At 39.7% G+C, this 27645-nt stretch overlaps 1 protein-coding gene across 1 annotated transcript; it reads right to left on the reverse strand.

Moving 5' to 3' along the window:
- Positions 1-9606: 9606 nt before the first annotated feature.
- FDX1 (ferredoxin 1) lies at positions 9607-21914 on the reverse strand. Its single transcript, XM_063305814.1, has 4 exons — positions 21683-21914; positions 14462-14586; positions 12465-12594; positions 9607-11435 (listed from the first exon to the last, which is right to left on the reverse strand). Exons 1-4 carry the CDS (start codon positions 21832-21834, stop codon positions 11321-11323), a joined length of 522 nt encoding a protein of 173 aa, XP_063161884.1. The 5' UTR covers positions 21835-21914; the 3' UTR covers positions 9607-11320.
- Positions 21915-27645: the final 5731 nt, after the last annotated feature.

Below are 27645 nucleotides of genomic sequence, written 5' to 3' on the forward strand. Positions count from 1 at the left end.
GCAGTAACTTGAGAATGGTTCATTAAAAGATGAAATAGAAGGAATGTTTTTTATTGACCAAGAACAAGCACTATCACAAACATTATCAAAGGAAAAATAGAAGAGACCAGTTTGGATAGTAAGTGCCAATTGTGCTGAGATAAGATTGAAATAGTTGATTATATAACTGGAGTCAGGAAAATTACACAGGCACAGAATGCAGAAAAAAGCATGATTAAGTTGGGAAGCTATTACACTTGCATTTACATAAAAGATATGGATTCACAGTCAGTAAGAACTACTGGAACCATGAAATCACAAAGTCACTGAAAATTCTATGGGATTTTAAAATTCAGACTGAACACAGCAGACATTACTGTCATTGAAAAGAATCGTGTTTGGTTTGTTGATGCAGCTATTCCAAGAGACAGTAATGTTGAAAACAAAGAATTGGAAAAGATCACAAAAAAGATTTGTAATAAATATTATACAAAATACTGAGATTTGGAAATAAGAGATTGCAAAAAAATTGGAAGTAATTGACATTGGTGTCAGTGCTTGTTGGGGCAGTAGGTACAATACCATGACGACTTAGAGAGAATTTGGACTGCCTAAATTTGGAACAACTCATGACAGGCCAGCTACAAACAACAGCACTGTTGGGTACCTCATATATAATTAGACATTAACTTTATGATTCCCAAGTCCTTGGGTAGGGTTTGAATCATGAAGAAGAAAAAAGGTCATCAGCTGTTGTGCACGATTAGTGGGACTGGAATCAAATGCAACCTTGAGACGTCAACTTTTTGTCAGCATTCGTGACTGTAGCAGAGAACATAAATGATGTTGCATTATTTATTTAATTGTTGCCTGCTAACAGATAGAAGATTGCATTTCTGTAAAATGTGCCAAACTGTTGCTTTTCTATTCTTCCTTCACTGAGAAATTGAAACTAGATTACTCTCCCCGTCCAGCTCCAGTTCTCTTAAATCAAATCTGGCAAATGCTGCCAGCAAATATAGCCCCCACCCTATCAATCATCTGCAAAGAGCCATAATGAACAAGAGACAGCAAGCAAGCAGGAACATCACAGAAAATGACAACAGAGAGCATTTTGAATATTAACTGGATATGCAAATGAGCCAGACCATATGCTGCAGGAAAAAGGAAATGTCCCCAGGGTCACAACAGCAATTGTTGTTTCATTGCACCCACTTTGAGATTCTTTTTAATAAAACATGAGCTGAATTTTTAAGTCAGTATTAATAATAATAATTGATTGATTCATGACACTTCTGCATACAAGAAAGCTTTTGCAAAGCATAGGAGCCCTACAGATTCCATAACAATTCAGAAATCTTTAGGCTCTGATCCTATTGCTATGAATGGAATACATAAAATCTTTGTAAAGCAGGATTGTGCCCTCAGGAAATTGATACCCTCTGGATTTGTTGGTCTGCACCTCACCTTATTCTCTTGCCATTTGCTGTTGTAGAAGCCACTGATCTCCACGAAGGAGTTAATGCTTTGTTCTTACATGGAAGGGAGAGAGAGAAGGACCTGGCCGGAAAGTGTGGTTGACTCCTTGGGATGTGTGTGGGGATGAGGGTGGAAAGCAGTTGGGTATCTGGTTGGTTGGTAGTTAGGAAGGAGACAAAAGAGCAGGAGTCTATCTGCTGTAGAGTGAAAAAGATTTTTTTTTAAACTCAATAAGGGGTTCCTTATACCATGTTAAAATTCCATAATTATAGAGACAGTATTTGCAGGTAGGACCACCATCTGAAGCTCACTGACAAGCTTTAGCAATGTCTCTTCTGAGCTATTTGTTTCAATCATTATTTTTTCAGGCTCTGAAGCTAACTCTATAGCCAGGAAATCTGATTCAATCCCAGTATATTTTGGTATGACTTAAGTTGATCTGTAATTTTCTAATGGACAGTTCATCACAATTCCTAAATGTCATACATGACACAGATTTCCGTATAGAGGTCTCCAGGTATTAGCATTTAATTTGCATAGCCTCCTCCCTGCTTTTGTTTATAGGTTTTTGAATAAACAATCTGTTATATGGAAGAAAGCTCTAGATGAATCATATACCATGGTAAATTAATATTCAAACAGAATATAAATTATAGGAATAGGAAAATTAAGTTGCATGCAAGAAAAATTATGCTTAAAAAGCATATTAAAGCAATAAATTAAAATATAGCAGATTAGAAAGTTGGCTGGGTAGCAAATCAAATGCCTGATGGGAATAATATTTACAGCTGGTGAAATATAAAGGGTAACCTCTCCAGAACACTGTTATGGAACCCTTGGGCACTAAGGTGCCTGCAGATGTCTTCTCCTATCAACTTTATTTTTAATGTTCTAATTGTTAAAAAAGTAAATCCGAAGCTAGCTGCCATGCTGCAAAGTAGCACGCTGCCTCTAGCATTGTATTTGCGAAGGCCTCTGGGCCTTGTATGGGACATAAGTCTTTTTGAATATAAAAATAGAGGATACCACAATTCAGTATTTTTTGGTATGTGTGCAAATTTGTTATTCAGATGCAGAAAGGTAAGTGTGGGTGGTAGAGTCCTTTCTATAGTGATGCACAAAAGATGGCAAGGAAACACTTCAATGCTTTATGGCAGGCTTAGGGCTACCATATCTGGGCAGCAAAACTCTGAACTACCACTAGATGGCAGCAAAAGGATATAGTATTTTCTGTATCTTGCCACATACCCCCAGTAGGACCCAGCTATGTGCCTATCTTTCAGAACCTTCATGCTGATCATACTCAAAAGGTAGGGATTCCTGCACCACAAAATTTGAATGAGAATTCCTTGGGCAAAGATCTCATGAATGTTTCTATTTCCCATAAAGGTTAGTCCTAATTGTGGGAGAAAACAGGTGAGATTCTGGCTGCATCAAATCTGTTAAGCTTACCACAGCACAGAATACCCCATTTGCCCCTATAATAAACACTTTTCTTCCACAAAAAATAGAGTGAAGATTGCATATGGTGGAGGGCCTCTACTTCCTTGCTCCACAATACATTTCTGCAACCTTTTTGTGTGTGGTATACGTTTGCTCATTTTATATGCTGGAAAAGTTGACCAGTCTCTGAAATAAAGCTTTTGTCAGAAAGATCTCCCTTCTAGTTCTATTGCTCATTTGGGTGCTTCTTCTGGGTGCAGAACATACAAGTAGTCCTCACTTAATGACCACAATTGGGACCAGAATTTTGGTTGCTAACTGAAGCAGTCATTAAGCAAATGTGACCCAATTTTATTACCTTTTTTGCAGCTGTTGTTAAGCAAATCACTACAGGTGTTAAGCAAACCATGTGGTCATTAAGTGAATCACATGGTTCTCCATTGAATTTGCTTGCCAGAAGCTGGCTGGGAAGGTTGAAAATGGTGATCATGTGACCACAGGATGCTGCGATGGTCATAAATGCAAACCAGTTGCCAAGCGCTCAAATTGTGATCACGTGACCGTGGGGATGCTGTAACATAGTGACAGTTGTAAGTGTGAGAACCGGTCATAAGTCAGTTTTTTTCAGCACTGTCATTAAGTCCAAACTGTCACTAAACAAATGGTTGTTAAGCGAGGACTACCCATATTTCTGTGTCAAGCAGAAGAAAGCAGGCGTCAGATCTTTATCAGTTCTAATGACTTACTCTTAAAGTCTGACTTAGCTACATTTACATTTACATATTAACAAATATGATGTGGACCATGGTGTGTAAATTCTTGACCAAGAACTTCTCAAGTGTGACACCATCCTGCTCACACAGGCAGGAAGAGATTCCCCCAACCCAGTTGCATTTCTAGTGACACACCCCTCCCTTTGGAACAGCTGATCCTCTGAAGTCAGGCTGGTCCCTGTCTTTGATTCTTTAAAAACTGGGCTAAAACCATCCTCATCCATAGAGGGTTTGGGTTAGAGTTAGAATTAGGGTTACAGAGTGAATGAAGCTGACAGTTAACTATGTTCATATTTTCTTGATTTTCATGGATGTAATAAATGTAAACAGGCTGTAAGCTGCCTAGAGTTGTTTGAGTAGGTGGCCTACAGGTAATTGTAATAAATAAATAACAAACCCCTCCCTATTCAGGTGAGAAAAAGCAGAACTGCAGGGACATCGCAGTGAGGATGACAAGGTGGGAACCAGTGGGTCTTACCATCTCCCCTCAGTCTCAGATTTAAGCTTGCAACTTCCAGAAAACCAAAAGGCAAGTACTGGCAAAACTAAATCAGGAAGAAGCTTCAGATTCAAAAGAAGTGTTACTTGGGTAGACAGAGGTGTAAACATCTACTCAAGACTGCACTATGCTTGTTCTTTATTTCCTGTGCTGTTTTATACAGTAATTTTCTATTTCCCTCTGTAACAATTGTGATCAAAGTTTATTGTATTTGTGCCAGCTCAGTTTTCTGCATTTGTTACCCTTTGGGCTCTTTGCATAGCAGATTCTTCACCACAACCTTGGACCTGCCCCAAGAGCATATTCTCTCCAACACCTTTTTGTGAAAGATTCCTTTAGGTTGTGATTTTATCAGCACTGTATTCCTCATTTAATCCACCCTTGTTTTTGCATGTGACTCCCCAAAGTTAAAATGGAAGCTTTGTGTATTTTTTTATTTTTAATAAAGTGTATTTTATATCCTAAGCTATTGATCTAACTCCCCAAAGGAAAGGTGGGGGGAGCTAATTTCCCTCGCTGCATGCCTCAACGCTACAAGGGCCAAGAAGTGTTTTAACATTTCAATTTTAGCATTTTTTTTTCATTTTTTGGTTATAAGTCAGGCCATAGGCTGTGGAGAACTCTTCCCTTGCAACAGGTTTAAGGGTGAGATGCCAGGTAAAGGCAACCCCAAAGCAGATAGGTGGTATCAGTGGAAACTACCAAGCAGCTACACCAGTGTTTTTCAAACTGAGCAACCTTAAGATCTGTGGGTTTCAACTCTCAGAATTTTGGCTTCACATCTTAAAAGTTGCTGAGACTGAGAAACACTGCCTTAGAGCAGTGTTTTTCTACCTCAGCAACTTTTAAGATGTGTGGACTTCAACTCCCAGACTTCCCCAACCAGCCATTCCCCAGAAGGGTGTCAGGGTGTGGAAAAAAAAATCAAAAGACCCTTGGGAGTGAAAGGTTGAAGGCTTCCACCTTTTATTCAGCCCTGCCTTCACAACCATCACCAGAAATCCAGGTCAACTACTGGACATCTTTACTGACTTTTTAAACACTTGATTTTCTATAAGAACCTCTCTGTTCAAATTGGTTTTGACCATCTTTCTTATTTTGCCTTGGTTTTTCACCAAGGATACATCTTGATATGTTTATCCCATGAAGTACCTCCTTCTTCCATGACTTCGATAAATAGGATTAGTAGCACAACCTGACACTGACTTGACTTTGTCTCTCTGGGAGAGCTTTTCCAGGAGGAGCAGTTCACTTATTTGGAAAAAAGACCCCAAAGCAGGGGTTCTTACTCTTTTGGGGGCCACGGCCCCTTTTGAGAATCTAATGAAAGCCATGGACCCCTTTTCAGAAAAATGCATTTAAATGTATAAAATATGTAGATATAAATTGTGTAACAAAGAAAATCAATTATGCTCAAATACAATTATCAAAATATTACTGGCTTGTATGGATATTTAGGTACAAAAGAACCTTTGAAATACAAATTGTGTTGACCATTATCAGTTACATGGTTTTAGAGAAAAGGGTATTGCACACAATAAAACTTTTTTTAGGGTGTAATAATTTTAGGTAGTGAGATTTATTGAAATTAACACTCGTTTTTGGAGTCTGGAGGCCATAAATTACTTTGTTGCCAACATTATTATTGAATGAAAATGTAAATTAAAGCTAAATTTCAGTTAGAGGATAGTGAAAATAAAGTTGTAATTTTATATCCCATCCAAGTTCATGGACACCCTGAAAACTATCCACAGACCCTCGGGTTAAGGACCCCCTGCACTAGTGGAAGTATAAAAAGCTTTAGAAGTCACTTCCATCACCCAATACAGGAAATCTCCCAATAAACCCTTTCTTTTTATCTAGAGATCTGGCTTTATTCATTTTGGAAGAGAATTTTTCATTAAAACCTCCCCAAGACCGCATGGCTCCATAGTTTTGAGTTTCAGGACAGGCACAGTAATTTCTGTATTTGGGGCTTCAGGCAGAAAGATCTAAAGCACCTCCCTTTCTATTTTCCTAGAGTTGGGCTGAAGGGAGATGTCCTGGGTCACAGGACTGACTTTCCAGCTGGACAGACCAGGGAGCGTCAGGAATCACAGCTCCCTTTTTCTGGAAAACTCCTGCAGGAAGAGATCTGCCAGAGACGATTTATGTTATCACCGTATTTTACAGTACATATAAAAAGAAATATTATTGATTATACAGGTTAGTGTGTCTTCTCTTGCAGGAACAACCCAGGATCTTGGGAGAAATTTCTAAACACAACAGAACTGCACTCATTAGGAACAACCTGGGACTGAAAGCAACTGGAAAGAAAGAAAAAATCTTACTCCCTTTTGGAGGATTTACACCCCATTTGCAACCCCCTCCCAAAAAAACAGAAGGAAGGAGAATTGAGAAAGAGCCGTTCAAAGTTATTATCTCAGTACCAAGTATAGCTATTTTCCCTAGCCGAATATGCTGTAGGTATTTTAGCTGCAATTCTCTTCATTCCCTGCAGTATAACAGTTGTTGTTGTTGTTGTTGTTGTGTGGGTGTGTGTATAGAGCATATGATGACTACAAGACAATAGAAAGGCAAATACGTACACACAGTACACAGTTATATACAGAACTTCTGAAGGGATACAGTAATAGCCTCATAACTGGATGTCCAGTTCAACTATCCAGGTGATTGCTTCTGGTGTTGCTTCATGAGTTGTAGTCAGGCATTTTTAAAGAGAAAGGTTAGATGATTTCTCTGTTTTGGCAAAAGTGGCAAAGTTCAACAGATCTTACAGCATGGAGCTATCGCTAAGGAATTATTCTAGAAGTTATATTCATTTTTATTAATAACCCTGCCATTCTTGGTACACAGCCCAATTTGATTTGAAGAGGGAAACAGAATTTTCTTATCAATACTGCAGGCTTCAAGAGAACACCGAGATTTCATGCAGTCCTTTCAAACAGAAATCCCAGATGAGCCTTTACTCTGTAAGAGATAAGCCTGTCAGAAACAAAATGAAAATCACTGTGCTCTGAGAACAGAAAGTAACTTATTCTCCTTTCCAGCACACATGATAATCTTCAAGATCTGAAATTCCTGAGATGAAAAAAGCCTGTTATTTTTTTTAAAAAACCTGCTTTGCAAACAAGAGATATTTAATTCTTCTTTTAGAGGAAAAAAAACCCTTTCCAGAGCAAGCTTTTCACTAGGTTGTAATTACTGGAAACTGCAACCAAATATTGCAGTTTGTGGAACGCGCTTCAGAGTGCCAGCTAGCAAGGCACTCAGAGAATGGGTTCACTGTTAATGACTGTGTTTGCACAAGCCAATTAGTCAACTGCATTTAACCAACCTAATGAGGTCACTGAACTGTTCTCAAAAGACTTATGGATCTATCCAGTTGTTAAGGTCTTCAGGAAGGGCCCTTTTGAAGATGACCCCACCGTAGGCTGACCGTATGTCCTGTTTTGAATGGGACAGTCCCATTTTTTTAACATTTCCAGACCGCCCCGTTTTAATAGAAATGTCAATTTTGTCCCATTTTCGTAAAAACCTTACTTAAAAATTTGAAAGTTCCCACAAACCTGTCAGAAGGCAGCCTGACTTTAAGTGGAAGGAGCGGGAGTTCAGCAGAAATGGCAGGAAAAAAGCTGCAGAGCTCAGCCAGGATCAGCTGATAGGCGGTGATCAAAGGGTGAGCTGATTGGCTCCTGCCTTGAAATGGTGGGAAGAATGTAAAAGCACAGCCAGAGGAGGAACAGCTTGTCGAGGACAACCGTTCACTAGACTCTCCAGCCCAGCCTTGCCTCTCACAAATGAAGGAATCCAAAGATTCCCAGCCTGACAAACCGGAGAAGTTCCTGCCTGCCTTTCCAGCCTGTCGCCCAGCCCTGCCCCGTTTTGCCATCCCAATGTCCCATTTTTGTCTCAAGGAAATATGGTCAGCCTACCTCACGGTCAAAGGCCAATCTTTCTGGCATAGAGGAGAGGACCATCTCCCTCGTTGTTCCCAGTATGCACTCTCTTTGGAGATAGTCTGGCAAATCTCGACATCTCTTTCGCCAATCTTTTGTTAGATGATTTTAGTATTTTAACTTTAATCCATATTTTAATTATTTAAATATTAACTTCTGTTAACTGTATTTAGTGCTCACCAGAGCAAAAGGTGGAATATTAATTAAATAAATGCTTAAATCTTTCTTCGTCTGAAACAAATTGTGCAATCCCTGCAAAACTGACCAAGAGTAACTTCCTGGACTTGCTGCCAGCCAGGCTTGACAACTGATACACATTTCAGTATCTGAACCTGCTCAAGCTAATACACTTTGTTCTTCCAGTACATTGAAGTTGTGATGCTTCAAATTATGTACCTGTAATAAACTAATTCAATAGAAAACAGTCAAAGCAGGGAGCATTGTTAATTAAAAATCATGGGAATCCACCACAGCAGCAACTGATTGATATATAAAAATGATGCAGATTTGGCAGATAGAGTAACTTTTATCAGAAACAGTATTTTTTTCTCAAACACTAGATTTTAAAACAAATGTTTCTTCTGATCATTCGAATGGCAATTCTCCAAAGGACAGTCAATCCAGATATAGCCTCCCACTGTTCCCAGAATTAGATGCAATGGCCTTTGGCAGCCGCCAGACTCTAAAAAATAGATGGAGTAACTCTTCAGGTTCCAAACTATCGTCACAGTACACAGAACAAGCAGGCAATAGAAATGAAACATTATTCATTTCTCTCACCTCATACTGGTAAAATTATCAGTGATGGAAAATGTTGTAAGCTGCCCTATGGACTCTTGCATTTGTTAGTGAACTTTTCTTCCACTTTAAGCCCACGTTCATAAAGCATGGCCAAGAGTCCAGCTTTGGCTTTTCTATTAAAGCCAGATGTATTAAGCTGTGGTACATGACACAATAGTGCTCTCAAATCTCTTTTGCGAAGACTTCACAATTGGGCAAGCAAAGCACACTCACCCCCCCCCCCCAAAATTAACAGTTGAGTGATGGTCCCCCTCTGCCAGTTCCTCTCAGTACAGATGCTTTTTTCCACACCAGTGTAACCAAGGAGGAATGTAGTACAACTTTATTGTGTGGGGAAGGGCTATCATAAAGTGTTTATTTTTTATTGTTCAAATGTCACAGATCAAAACATGTTCATTTCAAATATAGAAGACTAGGACTAGGGCTGGACTAGCTGTCAGCCATGAAAGCTCTTTGGGTGATTTTGGACCAACCATTCTCTCTCAACCCAATCTTTTTCAGAGGATTATTATTATGGGGGAAAATAAAACACCCAAGGGTATGGCAGATGTTCATTGCTTTAACCATTTATATTTGTTTTAAGAGAACTCTTTCTTCTGGTTAAAGATGATTTCCTGATGATTGCTAATATTCAGAAAATGAAAGACATCTGCTCTGCTTACAAGGAAGCAGCTTAGAAAAATAGAGACAAGGTTTATTTTCAGATTCTTAAAACAACTGAAAAATACTAAGTACTTCTTCAGCAGTTTAAACAATCAATATTAATAAGCTAGGTACAAAACTGAAACTAAGTATTGATACTACTTGTTTACATTAGTTTAGTTTTCATAACAATTTCAAAAAACATTTTCTTTTTAAAAGAAGCACAGATCAACTTGACAGTAAAGTGTGTTTGCATTTTTCATTTCATAACCGCTGTTGTTTTGGCTGATGAAGATAAATCAAAATATCCAGTATCCATGAAGATTTTTTTTTCAGTAATATCTGAGACATTTACGTAATATTAATTTCTTCCCCACTTACAAAATACAGACAAAGGAACAGAGGACTAAAAGCTAACTATCCCTCCCTCTCTCTCTTCCTCCTCCATGTTTCCAAATGGACTCACTGTAATCTATGTGACTATTTAGCTCTTATGGACTGACAGAAGAAGATGAAAGTGTTTATTTTTTCCTTAGCTCATTTAAATTTTAATGGTTTGGTGCATACTAGAAATAACCTAATCATATTACTTTATATAACATGCCATACAATACAAATTAATATCCTATGTAGTCTAGAAGGCCCATGCTTCAGCATGTATGAAAGGCTTCAAGAAGATGGAAGAGATCCAACAGATCTATGTAAGAAGTATCATGGCTTTGGTATCTCCACATAAGAAATTTCCTACATGGCTTTGGACCAGGATACCCCAAGGAATGCCTGTTAGATTTCCCAGCTGTCTAGGTGCTGAGACAATCTGAGTCCCTCATTCAGGTGCCTGCACCATCAGATGTGAGATGGGCGGTAGGTGAGAAAAGCCCCTTCTCAGTTTCTGATGTTCTCTCACCAGCGAAGCTTGCCTGATCGTTGCTATTTGTACCAGAAGAAGACAATTTTATTTTAAAAATTTAACTGTGGTGACTATATCACTGCCAGTTTTAATCTGTGGATAGAAGAGGAAGTGGGTTAGAAGCTGGACACTTGATATAAAACCCCCATGGCAATGCAGTATATGTCAGTGACATTTTGGGAATAAGACATCTGTTCATGAAATGAAACATACTATAAAAACAGAAATTCTTATTTGCCTATACAACTTCCTTAAAATAGCATGGTACTTATGTAGTATTCCTAATAAAAAACCTTTTAAAATGCTTCTGACATGTTGGCCACAACATGGCATACAGCTATGCATATGCAACTCCTGAGCCTCAATAGGACTTTGTACAATTACACAATTACACAATTGTACAATTAATTTGTGCCAAAACTGATCAGCTGATAGTGACTAGTATCACTAGTAATTCACTCTCTGGTAAATGTACTTTCAGTGCCTCAGTATGAAAAATATAATTTAAAGGGGGACTTTTATTTTGAGCTAGTGTAAACCCAGCATGTAATTATTACCTCAGGAAAACATGAATGCAGCAGCAGTAATGATGCATTATTAAACGGAGATAAAAGGAGCTATTTCCTTAAAAGGAAAGTGCCTGCTCTTTAACTATATTTTATCCTGTGTCTATCTTTCCATAGGTCCCTTCTAAATATCTTGTTTCACCCTCTCAAAATAAGGCTGACTGTAATTTTTGAAAATTCATACTGATGAGTATTTGCAAATTTCATTAAAAATTAGAAATAAGTGGTGAAGTATTTTTAATATCATGAAACACACCCTAAACATTATTTTAAGGGTTCTTGCTCATATCTATATTTTGTCGGGCATCGGCAACAGCTTCAGGCACTCGGACAGTCATATTGTTCATATATTTCTTCAAGCAAATTTGACAACCCAAACGTGATCTATAGAAGGGAAAAAGCATATTGTATCAAAGCTAATATTATAACATTGTAGTACTGTAATATTTCAATTATAATATTACAATTACAATATTACAAACACAGCTTGTAAGAATATACTGATGAAGGATAAGAAGCTAAAGTCTATTCAGTATTAGGGTAAGGATAAAAACTGAAAATAAACACTTAGTTTCTATAAATACTTAGCCTTAAACCAACCTTTTCCAACCTAGGGCCCTCGGGCTGTACAGACTTCAACTCCCCAAATTCTCAGGGCTGACCATGTTGGCTTTGCAATTCTAGGAGCTGTAGTCTCTACATCTGGAAAGTGCCTTGACTGGGGAAGCCTGCTTTAGACTGTTCAACTTGCTTTGCACATTCACTCCTTGTACTTCACACATTTTCTAGCTAAGGGTAAACTTTATATTTCCTATATCCAATCTGTACAACATATATTGTGATTAACTCCTTATTCCTTTAACTTTTTGATATAAGATCACAAGAAAGGATAATGCCAGAAATATCTCCTTTCAAGTTACACAAACAGAATATGTCAAAGAAAATGATTTGCAAAGGTAATGAAAGCTTCATGGAAAAGTAACTTAAATAAATGAATTTGCTTTTTTCTGTGAAGCTCTAACATTGTTTTAGGTATTAATTCTGAGAAGCCACTAAGCAAACCTTAGAAAGGTAGATTTACAAACAAATACCTTGGACAAGAAATTTGTTTTCTGAGCAGGTGAGCACACTTCCAAAAGAACTCTGGACTGCAGCTATATACCATTCTCTAAGAATGCTTATAGGGCCTATGTGCAGTGCAGAAATATTTTAATAAATAAAATGATCCCATCATTCCTTTTAAAATCTGAAAAATAACATTAGAGGACAAGTGGAAAAGGGAGCATGATGTCTGTCAAGAGTCACTTCCATGGACCAGATAGGCACTGCCTGTCCTTGACCTAAGCAGCACGTGGTCAATTGAATGACATCTGTGAAGATATTCTCATAGCTTTTATGTTGATACCACCTTACCTTTCTGTCAAGCCATAGGCAAGATCCAGCATATCCATTTCTTCATCTGTAATTGCATCTAATTTTTCAAATATGTGGTCTTCAAAGATTAAGTGACATGTAGAACAGGCAAGTGTTCCTTCACATGCACCTAAAAATGAAACAGTTAAGCACACATTTAAGAGCTCTTCATTGCATTTCAACATCATTGAGTGTTCATCATTCAACATCAACAATATAGTCTCCATACATTAAGGTGAGACAACCATGTTCAAACAGAACCTTTGCATTTCATGGATATTAAGTGTATGATTTTCAAGGTGGGGAGGGAATGGAAGGACTTATGCTGTCTCCTCCTCACAATTAACATTTCACAGGCAGTTTGGCAAATAGATGTATGAAATAAGCTTAAAGAACCATGAAAGTTGCAACACAAATTAGCTCATTAACCAGGAAGCAATACTTTTGTTCACAGTTTTCAGCAGTCACTTGCCCCAGATGTATTGGACTAAATCTCCCACAATTCATAACCACTTTCTGCACAATTTAATTCAACACAGATGTTGACTTGAGATCAAGGTGAAAAAGATGTTGAATTGACATCAAGGTGAAAAAGGCAGAGTTACAATATTTGTTCCTCTCTCCAGTATTTCAAATATAGTTTAAAGATACAGTAAGAAGCATCAAGGCAACATCTATTAATAGTGACAAATCAGGATAATGTATGAATAAGTACATCTACTTATGCCTATAATATAAAAAAACTACAGATATAAAGCCAAAATAATTAAAGATAAAACATGAATATTTGTGTTGTAACAGCAACAGACCCCTTTAAATGAAAGAAGGTTATGCTAAACAAGAGAAGGATTTCATCAAGCAGGCAAATATTCAAAACATTAAATATCAATATGTTATTTGTGTGCCTGCTATGCCCCCTAGTGCTATTAAAAAAGTTGGAACAGACAAAATTTTCTTTTTTAGGCATTATCACTGTAATTGATAATTGTTTAGAAGATTGAGAAATTCAAATGTGGACGGTATTTTTAAACTTTTCAATTTACCTTTCCGTATCTGGAATATTAAAAAGTGTTAAGTTACTTTTAAGATGCCATACGATTCTACTGTGTTAACACATGCAAATTATTCTTTGAGGCTAATTTTTTGTTTTCTGGGAAATACTAAAATGGCCACCCTTCTGGAAATCTGTTAACAATTTCTTGACATTTTTAGCTCTGTTAATCACAATTATTTATTTATTTTAAATGCTTGTTATTATACTATCTATGTTTGTAAGCTTCTATAAACTCACTGAAAAAGGGCTGTATTAAAATGGTTTTGAATAAATACATTTAATAAAGTGGTACTGGACTCAGTGTAGTGCATTGGAGAACCTTGGTGAGGTAAAGCATCAAAGAACCCAAAACCAGGAAAGATCACATGTCTGAGTCCAAAGAAGAAGGCAGGATATTTGTAGCAAATACAGCAATATAAACAGAAAAGCAGCTGGACACTAGCTATTTATGATTCAGAAGAATCCACATATTTTATTTAAGCCATAATGCAATTTGTTTGCTTTTGGCTTAGTGTTACCTGGATCCTACTATTATATCTGTAAATGTCTGCTGATGTGTTAAGGTTAATTTGAACTTTGCTGCCATGTCTCCTCCAAAAGATCAGGTTTAGAACATGGTTTAACACAATGTACAAATCCAGCCTTGGGTGTCCAAATACAGTGGTATAACAGATTCTCCCAAGTCAAGAGTTGACTTCAACTGGACAGATTATATAGAAGGATAAACTACAATTCACTCATGATGACTGATGTCAGAATAAACACATACTTGTTGAAGTATTACACAAACCAACAATATTAGGGTATTCTTTTTCCTAATTTTAATAAAAAAATTACACTTACACCAGTGATGTTTAGAAGTGGTTAACTTTGAATCAAAAGTTACAAAGTTTCAATTTTTTAAAATCAATTTAAATTCCTTATAGGAAATACATTTACTTACCAAATCCATCTATGTCTAGATTGTTATCTATCACAACATCTAGAAGTGAATCTCCAACCTTGCCTTTGGCTGTTAGTTTATCACCATCACGATTTATAAAGTGCACTGTAACTTTTTCTTCTGAGCTGAAAAAAAGAAAACCATCCAGTATCTTATTATTGTTTTAATTCAATTTTTCACAAAATTGTTTCTCAGTACAGTCCATATCAGTTTACAGAGGTTTATTTATTTAGCAAATTTATATGGCTACCTAATTTATACATGATAATCCTAGGTGACTCTCAATAACATTCAATAAAAACAGAATAAATATAACCAACCAAATTCCCACAACAATACAATAATGGACCTGTCCTCAGGCTTAGATATCAAAAACAACAAAACCCAACTCTAAACTCAACCTAATTCAAACCCTCATATAAGAGGAACTGGAAGGAGATCAGTTCATCTTGATGTTTTGAAAAGAGTTGAAGACAAAGTTCTTTCAGAGGGCCTTCCCCTGATTTTATGATGCTATCTTTAGTTCTCTCTCCCCCCCCATTTTTTTTTATTGTTGTCATTTGTTAAGTTCTTATGTGGTTTTATATCCTACTATGAATGTTTAAAATTCTTCTATTATATTCTACATAAGCTGCTGAGAGTCTTTTTGGTTGCAGTGGGGTAGAAAGGGCCAATTCAAGGTGCTGGTTTTTACCTTAAAGCCCTACAAGACTTGGTGCCTGAGTACTTGTAGGACCATCTTGCCCAACCAGAATTAGCCTGCCTTGTACATTCATTCTTAGAGAGGATGCTCTGGAACACTGATTAAAGACAAAATTGCATATATTCCTATTCAATATATATATATAGACTCCTTGCTTGTGTAACTAAGATGGCAATTATAATAGCCAAGATAGCACTTCATAATTAATCTTCTCACAATAACAACAAATATAATTTATCTTAGGTATTATCAGCCCTCCCAGGCAAACAAAACAGGAAACACAATGAGATGAGTGACTTCTACTTTATGGTAGGGCTACATCAACAGAATCTTGCAAGTCTGAAAGTACAAATCTCCCACCCTCCCTATTTATCACCTGAGTAATTATGGTGGATCCTTCAGCAAAGGATCGTTACCTTGTCGTGGTGCTGGAGCTAAAGCACCTCAATGATGCCATGAGCTAAACTGTGAAGGGCCACCCAAGACGGGAAGGTCATGACAGAGAGGTCAGACTAAATGCGACCCGTGGGGAAGGTAATGGCAACCCACCCCAGTATTCTTGCCGTGAAAACTAAATGGATCAGTACAACCAGAGATATGTCGGTATACCCCAGGTCGGAAGATGGTCAAAATGCTACTGGGGAGGAACAGAGGATGAGTTCAACTAGCCCCAGACGTGATGATGCAGCTAGCTCAAAGCCGAAAGGACGGCTAGCGGCCAACGGTGCTGGTGGTGAACGGCGAATCCGATGTTCTAAAGATCAACACACCATTGGACCCTGGAATGAAAGATCTATGAGCCAGGGCAAATTGGATGTGGTTATTGGTGAGATGTCAAGATTAAAGATAGACATTTTGGGCGTCAGTGAACTGAAATGGACTGGAATGGGCCACTTCACATCAAATGACCACCAGATCTACTACTGTGGACAAGAGGACCACAGAAGAAATGGGAGTAGCCTTCATAATTAATAGTAAAGTGGCTAAAGCAGTGCTCGGATACAATCCAAAAAACGACAGAATGATCTCAATTCGAATTCAGGGCAAGCCATCTAACATCACAGTGATCCAAATATACGCCCCAACCACAGATGCTGAAGAAGCTGAAGTAGAGCAGTTCTATGAGGATCTGCAGCACCTACTGGACAACACGCCTAAAAGAGATGTTATTTTCATCACAGGAGACTGGAATGCTAAGGTGGGCAGTCAAATGGCACCTGGAATTACAGGTAAGTATGGCCTGGGAGAACAAAATGAAGCAGGACATAGGCTGATAGAATTTTGCCAAGACAACTCACTCTGCATAACAAACACTCTCTTCCAACAACCTAAGAGACGGCTTTATACATGGACTTCACCAGATGGACAACACCGAAATCAGATTGACTACATCCTTTGCAGCCAAAGGTGGCGGACATCTATACAGTCGGTAAAAACAAGACCTGGAGCTGACTGTAGTTCAGATCATGAACTTCTTCTTGCACAATTTAGGATCAGACTAAAGAGATTAGGGAAGACCCACAGATCAGCTAGATATGAGCTCACTAATATTCCTAAGGAATATGCAGTGGAGGTGAAGAATAGATTTAAGGGACTAGATTTAGTAGATAGGGTCCTGGAAGAACTATGGACAGAAGTTCGCAACATTGTTCAGGAGGCGGCAACAAAATACGTCCCAAAGAAAGAGAAAACCAAGAAGGCAAAATGGCTGTCTGCTGAGACACTAGAAGTAGCCCAAGAAAGAAGGAAAGCAAAAGGCAACAGTGATAGGGGGAGATATGCCCAATTAAATGCAAAATTCCAGAGGTCAGCCAGAAGAGATAAGGAATTATTTTTAAACAAGCAATGCACAGAAGTGGAAGAAGACAATAGAATAGGAAGGACAAGAGACCTCTTCCAGAAAATTAGAAACATTGGAGGTAAATTCCAGGCCAAAATGGGTATGATCAAAAACAAAGATGGCAAGGACCTAACAGAAGAAGAAGAGATCAAGAAAAGGTGGCAAGAATATACAGAAGAGCTGTATAGGAAGGATAACAATATCGGGGATAGCTTTGACGGTGTGGTCAGGGAGCTAGGGCCAGACATCCTGAAGAGTGAGGTTGAATGGCCTTAAGAAGCATTGCTAATAACAAGGCAGCAGGAGACGACGGCATCCCAGCTGAACTGTTCAAAATCTTGCAAGATGATGCTGTCAAGGTAATGCATGCTATATGCCAGCAAATTTGGAAAACACAAGAATGGCCATCAGATTGGAAAAAATCAACTTACATCCCCATACCAAAAAAGGGGAACACTAAAGAATGTTCAAACTATCGAACAGTGGCACTCATTTCACATGCCAGTAAGGTAATGCTCAAGATCCTGCAAGGTAGACTTCAGCAATTCATGGAGCGAGAATTGCCAGATGTACAAGCTGGGTTTAGAAAAGGCAGAGGAACTAGGGACTAAATTGCCAATATCTGCTGGATAATGGAAAAAGCCAGGGAGTTTCAGAAAAACATCTATTTCTGTTTTATTGACTATTCTAAAGCCTTTGACTGTGTGGACCATAACAAATTGTGGCAAGTTCTTAGTGGTATGGGGATACCAAGTCATCTTGTCTGCCTCCTGAAGAATCTGTATAACGACCAAGTAGCAACAGTAAGAACAGACCACGGAACAACGGACTGGTTTAAGATTGGGAAAGGAGTACGGCAGGGCTGTATACTCTCACCCTACCTATTCAACTTGTATGCAGAACACATCATGCGACAAGCTGGGCTTGAGGAATCCAAGGCTGGAGTTAAAATCGCTGGAAGAAACGTTAACAATCTCAGATATGCAGATGATACCACTTTGATGGCTGAAAGCGAAGAGGAACTGAGGAGCCTTATGATGAAGGTGAAAGAAGAAAGTGCAAAAGCTGGCTTGCAGCTAAACCTCAAAAAAACCAAAGAAGAAAGTGCAGATGCTGGCTGCGGTCTGGAAATCAAAAGACGTCTAATCCTTGGGAAAAGAGCAATGACAAATCTCGATAAAATAGTTAAGAGCAGAGACATCACACTGACAACAAAGGCCCGCATAGTTAAAGCAATGGTGTTCCCTGTAGTAACATATGGCTGCGAGAGCTGGACCATAGGGAAGGCTGAGAGGAGGAAGATAGATGCTTTTGAACTGTGGTGTTGCAGGAAAATTCTGAGAGTACCTTGGACTGCAAGAAGATCAAACCAGTCCATGCTCCAGGAAATAAAGCCAGACTGCTCACTTGAGGGAATGATATTAAAGGCAAGACTGAAATACTTTGGCCACATAATGAGAAGACAGGACACCCTGGAGAAGATGTTGATGCTAGGGAGAGTGGAAGGCAAAAGGAAGAGGGGCCGACCAAGGGCAAGATGGATGGATGATATTCTAGAGGTGATGGATTTGTCCCTGGGGGAGCTGGGGGTGTTGACGACCGACAGGAAGCTCTGTCGTGGGCTGGTCCATGAAGTCACGAAGAGTCGGAAGCGACTAAACGAATAAACAACAACAAATTATGGTGGGTCCTTCCTAAGTTTCTTTCTCTGTCCATTACTCTGTTGCGGGCTCCTTTCTCTTTTATCTGATTGTTCCCTAGACAGCATCTCTTGCCCCACCCCTTCCAAGGTCACCCTCACATTCCATCACAGATAAAGACTGGTATACACTATGACCATTTAGAGTGGTGAAGAAATCCCAAGAGTCATAAATCTGTATGTATTCTATAGGCAGACTAAGTTGAAGAAACAATGAGGCAGAATAATTTGAAGTATCACAACTATAGACAGTTTAAATGCTTTAATTACTCCAATTCTGCTCCAACCTCCATCAGAAAAACCACTCAGCTCAGAGTTTAGGGACTGAGCATTTCCATAACACCTATAATTATTTATTTTTCACATTTCTATCTCACAGCAATCAAAGACTCTTAGCAGTTTACGTAATATGAAAACCAATTAAAACATCCATGGTACAACCTTCCATAAAACAATAAAAACAGCATAGGTAAAAGGGTAAAGGTTTCCCTTGACGTAAAGTCCAGTCGTGTCCGACTCTAGGGGGCGGTGCTCATCTCCGTTTCTAAGCCTTAGAGCCGGCGTTGTCCATAGACACTTCCGGGTCATGTGGCCAGCATGACGACACGGAACGCCGTTACCTTCCCGCCGAAGCGGTACCTATTGATCTACTCACATTTGCATGTTTTCGAACTGCTAGGTGAGCAGGAGCTGGGACTAGCAACGGGAGCTCACCCCGCCGTGTGGTTTCGAACCGCCGACCTTCCAATCGGCAGCTCAGCGGTTTAACCCGCAGCGCCACCGCGTCCCATAAAAAAAAAAAAAACACAAACAGCATAAACCAAACATAAACCAATAAAAAAACAGAAGTTAAAGATGGCATGATAAAATTAGGGAGAGGCTCTTTGAAATTTTTAATAACCTCCAGAACATCAATAAGGTTATTTTTTGTACCTTCCAGAATATCAGTAAAGAGGGGGCTAGCCTGATCATTACTGGGAGGTTGTTCCAGAGAGGCAGTGCTGTCACTGAAAAGCTGGGCCTTCTCGCTTCAGCCCTTGAATCGCCTGAAAATGTGGGATCAATTAAGAGTTTCTCTCTATTTGATCTAGCTGGTTTTGCCAGTACTGGTTGGAATATTTATTTTATTCTTTTGCTTAGCTTCCATTTTTGGATATTCTCAATTCAGACCATGGAGGGCCTGGATAGACACCTTTTTTTTTGGCTGATAGAAGGTTGAAGAACCTAACTGACCACATTGGCTCATCTTGAAAAAGGTAAGGCAGGTTGAAGCTGGATACTACTTGAATGGGAAATCAGGAAATCTCAGGGATGAAGACTAAACCAGAAAATAATAATAATAAAAAAATGTAGAAGAAGGCAATAGCAAATCCCTTCCATGTTGTTTCCAAGAAAACCACAGAGACACATCTACACAGTTACCAAGACTCAAGCTTGACTTGAAGGACACTTTGTTACTTAGCCTTTCTGATCCCAAATGTGACATTCAAGTGCACACAACTACATATGCTGATAGATGATTAATTTATTATTTCAATGTATATGGATATCCATCTCATATTCATGACTCTGGACAGATAATCCCCCTTCCTTCTTTCCAGATCATTATTAGTGGCAGAGGAACAGCAGTCACTGGTGGATTGTCAAATTGTGAATAATGTAATCTCAGCATCATGCCAACCAGTTGATTAAATAGCTACCTAACTAGGGGAACTAAAGCCCCCTAGGGTGTATGTCCTTCACTTCTCATTCCTGTTTGGGGGCTTTAAGCAGTCAAACAGCTGATGTTGAACATCCACAGTAAAACTGGAATTGTTGTCTACCTTAGCCAAAGGAAGCAGAAGTCTTGTGCAAGTAAAAAATACGCACCATTGTATCAACATGGATGGAGTCCAATATGCAGAACGTGCATGGGGTTTTCCACTCATGTGTACAGGACTGGGGGATCCTCCAGAGCAGATCTGGAATGCTTAGAGAAACTTACGTTTTCCTCTACTTTGCAAAAAAATGTGCATCTGCCAGAGAGGGATTAGACTAGTATATGTTCAGGATAGTGGTTATCCTGCAATAGTGGAGATTTCTCACTTGGTCTTCTCTTCCCCCGTTTGAACTTCCATTTCAGCAACCCACTTTAAAATAACAAGATAAACTTAATGGATCCTGTGCCTGTATAAGCACAGAAGTGCTGGGCTTGCTCCGTACTGTATGTGGGGTTTATATTTGTTTCCTGAATTGTGTTTACATGGAGAAACCATGGACTGCTTACACCTCTCCTTTAACTCTCAAAAAACAATGGATAGCACATCTTGTCTTAACACATCTAATTATCATGTTTACACCATCCAGCTTTCACATGTGAAACACAAGCTGGGCACTTCATAAGATGAAACTAGACACCTATGAAACTTTACACCATGGCATACTTAATTGCGGCTTACTGAAAAGCAAAGTTAGTAGGTATTATGCAATACGCTTATATATTTGTTAAGTCATGAACTGCGGTGTGCAAATCAAAGTGAAAAGTATGTTATGCAAACCCAAAGACACAAACAAGTAGACCCCCTTCTGGATTAGAGTGTTGTATGAACACATTTACCAGTGGTTAACAGAACCACGGTTTATCTATTTTTCTGGGCTTGCACGCAATGAACTTCAGGGGCCGCGTTCGCACCCGTTTTTGCAGCCCAGCTACGGTAGTCCTACACAATATTGCGCTCGATGGGGAAAGCACACCACAGCCACAGCTGGCATTTTCTGTGACCTCCGAGCTGACCTATCCAAGGTACTGCCCTGAGATGAGCACTACGCCCTTCTTCCTCGAGCCATCCCCGCGATTTTCGCTCACTTGAAGCCGCTAACTCCCTAGGAACAAGAGAGAGGAGAGGAGTGCGAGGGGAGCTACCCGTCCGCCCCACCTCGAACTCAGGCCGCGAAGGGTAACTTGGAAAGAGAGGACGGAGCTCCTCCGCCCTCGCTTACCTGAGCCCCGCCGCGGCGTGGAAGGGCCGGCAAGGGCCTAGGCGGGCTGCGCTACTCCAGCAGCTGCTGGTCCGGAGAGGGGCCGCCAGGAGCCGCCAGCAGGAAAACGGCGCGGCTCGGAAGAGAAGACGGAAGCTGCCTGAGATGGCCATGCTGCAACGGCAGGCGAGAGTGAATCCACGAAGACGGCGGAAGAAGCACCGCGAGTGACTTCCGTTTACTTACCAGTTGCCGAAATCCAAAGGCCGGCCTGTTCATCCAACGGAATCCACTGCGGCTATTCTCGTAGGCGTTTACGTTGCCGACGTCAGAGGTACCGGAAAATGCTCAGGACTCTCCTGCATGGGAGACGGATTACGGGAATTACGGAAATGAAGCTCTCGGGCATGTGCGTGCTACAAAGAATGAGTAGCGTGCGTCGGCGGGAGCGCTTGGGTTGGGAATCGCGCCCAGTTGCCTGCCTTGACTTCCCAGGCTCGCTCTCTGCCTACGTGGCTAGTCCCCCGGCTCCCTTTTCGTTTAGGGATTTGGGGAATGTGTAACAATATCGTAATGGTCAGAATGGGAGGTTGTTGCTGTTGGACCATTCAAATAGGAGCCAGGCAACCGAGATGTGCAGCGGTTGAAGCTCTCCTCCTGGAGCGATGAGGCGGCGACGGCAGAGACAGCAGGTTTATAAGCCTACCCTACAGAGCTAGCTGGGGGATGGTCGACTGAGCAGCTAGAAAAGTCAGATGACCATTAAACGGCAGCACAGAAATACAGAAACCTAACATTTTGCTGCCGTTTAGAGATAGTTCCCAGTTTTGCAGCCCGGGATTGGTAACCCGATGTGGCTGAGCAGTAGCTGTCAGAATCCCCAACACCTCTATGCTGGACTGATTGCTGGGTGTTATAGTTCATCAACCTTTAGACCACCACAGCTTCCCCTAAAACTGAAGTAGAAATACAGCCAGCCATTAAAATGTGCAGAATCAAAGAGATTTGCCAAGTCTGTATTAAAAAAACTCTCCAGAAACAGGAAGTCAAGAGCAACTGAGAGCAGAACACACTACCTACAGCACCATTCCAAAATGCTTCTGCCCTTTGCAGTCCTGTATCAAATCTGGCACGATAGTGATAATGGGGCCTCCAAAACCAGTATGAGTTGACCTCAGTCTTGTTCTCTCTGGCTGCTTAATTAACAAATTTGCTAAACAATTTATTATTTAGATCAGAGCTTTCCTAACTTTTCATGTTGGTGACACACTAACACACTGCAGGTGCGGCCAGGTCACCGGAAGTCACACGGAATCACCTGTTTCGACCCGATTATGCATACTGCGGATGCGTGGTACTTGTATGATTCCTTGACTGCGCAACACACCTACACACTGCAGCCGACACACTAATGTGTCGCCTGCACACATTTGGAAAGCTCTGGTTTAGATATTGCTATGTATTTTACAATACAATAGACAGGTTTTACAGATCCCTATCTTGAGGGGCTTATTTATATTTATTTATATATCAAATTTAGTCACCACCCATCTCACTCAGGAAGTGACTTTTTATAACCTTAAAGTGCTCAATTATTTCAATTACACATACATTTAAGTTACCATTTTTTGTACTTTGTATAATGTTGTTTGCCCAGGAAGAGAATAGCACAACGAGTATGAAGAACTGGAGTAGTGAGTCCATCTTTTGAAGAATCCAAAACTTTGCAAGGAAACATCCATGCAAAAGATTCTGTACATCTCCCCTGGATAGCACTGGCTGTCTGCCTGTACCCCACAGAACTGCACTGCACTCCATCTCTCCAGTGGATTTGGGAGCTGCAGAGAAGGAAGGGAAGTTGCCACCTTCCTGATTTCATTGTCAGAAATAGTTCGTACCTAGGAAAGCATAGTTCCCTGAACAATTTTGTAAAATATACCTTAAGATATTGGCTGGATTTATATGTTTCACCAGATCACAGGGAAACATATAAACATACTTTCTTTGGTTTTGACTTGGTATTTGTGAACCTAGCAACTGTACCTTCTAAATCATGATCTGTTGCTTAGCCAATAGTCCTAGCCAGTTGTGGTTTGTTCTATAAAGCATATTTAAACAAACCATTGCTAACCATGTCTTAAAGGTATAACTTAGGTGTTGTTTATTCGTTCATTCACTTCCGACTCTTCATGACTTCATGGGCCAGTCCACGCCAGAGCTTACTTAGTGGATGATCCAACTTTTCTGGTAATGCTCAAGGATGCCTATGAACCATTGACTTGACTAGTGCTCCTAACTCAGCCTAAGCCAGCTAAAGATTTATTGCAAAAATTGGCTTTTGACATTGTACAAGCTTCAACAGGAAGGGTGTCAAATTCTATTTCAATATCCTATCCTGAATCCTATGGTAAGAAAGGCAGCCAAGGAAAATCTAACGTATGGCTTCATACAATTCAGTAGATAGAGGATTACAACAGTGATATGATGGCCACTGTTCATATTTACGGTGCTTCTCAGGACTGTCAACAACTGAACTTGCTTGTTGGGCCACTTCCAGGGGTTTCTGTAAGAGTAGGCAGCTGCACTTCCAGCAAAATCTCAGACAATGAAAGGAATTTGGCTATTTTCTTGGTGGAGGCATCCTGCTTCTCCTAGTAGCAGAAAACATCTCTGACTAGAACTCCATGGCAATATCAGATGTGACTGCCCTATGTTGTTATGCTTGACTTCAAAGTTCCAGTCTTTGGTGGTTTGAATCTGGACTGCCTTACCATTGATGAGGAGAGTCTGTTTAGGCAGTACATGATGGCACATGGGAATGAATCCTGGTACTACAGCAACAGCAGTTTTCTCAAACTTGCCTTTGAAAGCAACGTTCAGGTTTTACTCAGACTCAGTGCAACAGGCCATCACGGTTTGTAAAACAACCTACAAATCCCACTAGAAGAATCCTTACAAGAAGAGATATGGGGATGATTCAGAATATTGCCTTTTACTGTCCCCAGATTCCAGAAGTCATTCCTTTCCATTCTGTTTGGCTCATTACTTCAGATCGTAGGAATCCATGACCAAAGGTACTTGGGTGCTGACAGTAGTAGAATAGATATACAATAGTGTTCCATTTGGTACTACAGTACCACTACATTATGTCTTCCATGCAATGCAACTGTTGTTATGCAAGGTATCTGATTCCTGGGCAAATGTTGCCCAACATTTAAGTGTTTTGGTGCAAACCAAACAACTGTTGGGAGACCCTGTTTAGATCTCTAAAAAGTGGTCACGCAGCACTGGGCATGACAATTTACAGCTCTATTAAAATCCTAAGCAATTCTGTGCTGTTGTGTGTGTGTATATGATGGCTTGGAAATGCTAATCACTTCTGACAGCTTAGTACTGTTGGAACTACACTGACCTTCCTAGAATAGGTTTTGATTGCTGATATTTTTAAAGAACACAGGCTTTAAGAATCTTTTTATTGCTGTGAAAGCTCAGCAAGTTGAAATGACCTAGAAAGATGTTATCCTCCACAATGTATGTTATTGAAAGGATCCTATTCTGTGTCTTTTGTCAATCATAACTTGCTGGACATGGTTATATTTCTGTGAATTGACATTATTTCTTCATATAAAGGGAAAACAAATATAATTTAAAATCCATAGAGGCAGTACCAGACTAATTGAAGTTTTACAAAAAGTTGCAAGCTTTTAAGTTTTAATAACTCAGGTTTCTAAGAACTGTGGCTAATCTTCGAATCATGCTTGTGCCAGACCACATTCTTAAACTCCATTCTCAGAGAGAGTGAGGGAGACCTTCAGACATGCAAATATAGCCCTACCAGTTCTCCCAAAGCTTGAGAATAAGAAACACACAAATGCTTAACATTTTTGAAATACAATTTTCAGCTGTTAAGATAAAATATGGGAAATATAGATACTGCAGTCCTGATAAAATCTTCTGCCCTGCACATCTTTACATTGTTGATGAATGATCTTCACATGTTCTGCTTAATTGAGGACAGTCCTCTGTTAGTGGAAGCATGTGTTTAAAAAGCAGTTCAGTCCAAGTCTGGTTGAAAGATAAAGAACAGTTGCTCATCCAAATTTAGAAAACAAACTGAACAGGTTATCTGGTAACAATCTTTTCCACTCTGACAGCAAGTATTGTATTTCTTTTAATTTACATGAACATTTAGCAACAATTCCAGATGTTGTGCTGCAATTCCCATTATCCCTCACAATAAATCATGCTATCTAGGCTAGTAAGAGTTGGAGTTCAGCAAAATTCTTGCACATTACTGAATTATGGCAAGAACTTCTAGTTTGTATCTATGCATATAATTTTTATGCACGTTCTCTACCTTATTTTATTTGGAGAGGGGTGGTATCTGCCTTCCTTCCATCCATGTCTAAATTGCAAGCTATTGTGCCGAATACCCCTACAACTATTAATTACCAAACAAATTGGAAGACATCAGCCCAGAAGCAGTGCAAGAACTTTCCTTTTCAAGTAGAGATAACTGGAGGGATTGCTTGAACATTCCAATGCAGTTGCTATAGTCCTCTATATAACTTAGCTTGGGCCTGCAGACCAGGGCATGGGTGTGTCCTTTGCTTCTATTTGCTGTTTTCCTGTTGACTTGAAGTATGTGTAATAAAATCCTTGATACATATTCAAATAATAAAAGTCAAGAGCTAATCTGTAGTACGCTGGTATGTTTAGCTAACCGCATCTTAACTTTCTTTGTAAGTAAGTAAGGTCCATTCATCAGTTGGTTTCTCTTTCTTATCAGCTCATTCTTTTGCAACAACTTCTATTATGTATAGTGTGATTACAAAAGCAACTCCTTCTCTGACTAGCTGCTAGAACCACTGCACACTGCACATTTTCATACAGTTTTACCCAACAACTGCATAGGACGCTTCTGGGGCATGCAGGTCATGTTTAAGAACTGGATGCTTATGGGCATCAATGTGCCTAAGTCACCTTCATGGGCACCTACCCAATTAAAATTTTTAAAGATTCTTTTAAAAACAAATAGGTCGCATCTTATCTTGTATACTCAGCCTTCCACGAGACAAAGATATGTTGGGGTGATAACATCCTGGAGGATTAGCTAGGAAAGACCCCATATTTTACTTTCTGGTAAAATATTTTGTGACTGGCCACACACTGGTAATTACTTGGAAACTGGACTCTGACTTCCGGTAGGGACATGATGGACTGAACAGCTGTGCCCAAGCTGGCAGAACTGATAACATGGCAGATTTTTCGGGCTCAGGCAGCTTTTTCCTGAAGCCCAGAGTGTTTTTCTGGAAAAAGGAGAACACCTGGAATCATCCCATCTGTCCTCCAGATGGCTGCTTGCAGCCAGAAGATTGCAAACAGCGTTTGTGCTTGACTGGTAAGAGTAGCTGGGAGGCTGGGATGTCACCATTTCCAAGCCACCCGTAGCCTTAAAGGGACACTAAGACTGGCCACCCCATTTCTAAATCACCCAATCTATATTTCTTTTAAGTATGAGTACCCTAAGAGAGGCTTTCTACAGCAAGGAGAAGCGGGTTCTCTTGGTGCTTATCATTATTTTGGGGATCAATTTAAAAAAAAAAAAAACTCTTTTAAAGCTTTGGATCTTGTTTTCCCTCCAAATATTAAGGAGGATTGAGAGTAAATAATTGTCTCCCTGTTGTTATTTTTGTACTAAATTTGAAGATATTAGCATTTTCCTACATGTTGAATCGGCTGTTTTGAACTTTCAGTTTTCTGCTTCTACTTTCCCGGGGAACTGTCTGCATATCTCACTTTCACTTATGTAAACACATTCCGGAATTCTTTCATATCTTCGACTTTTGCTGGTTAAGCTACTATGGGGCACCATAATCTACTGCATGAAACATGGAGGACTTTAAACAGAGTTTCTTTGACTTCCACCAAGATTTTAAACAGATTCTTCCCGATTCCTACCAAGTTTTTATGCAAGGCATTCA

Source organism: Candoia aspera, chromosome 5 (assembly GCF_035149785.1).
Source record: "Candoia aspera isolate rCanAsp1 chromosome 5, rCanAsp1.hap2, whole genome shotgun sequence".
Lineage (NCBI taxonomy): Eukaryota > Metazoa > Chordata > Lepidosauria > Squamata > Boidae > Candoia > Candoia aspera.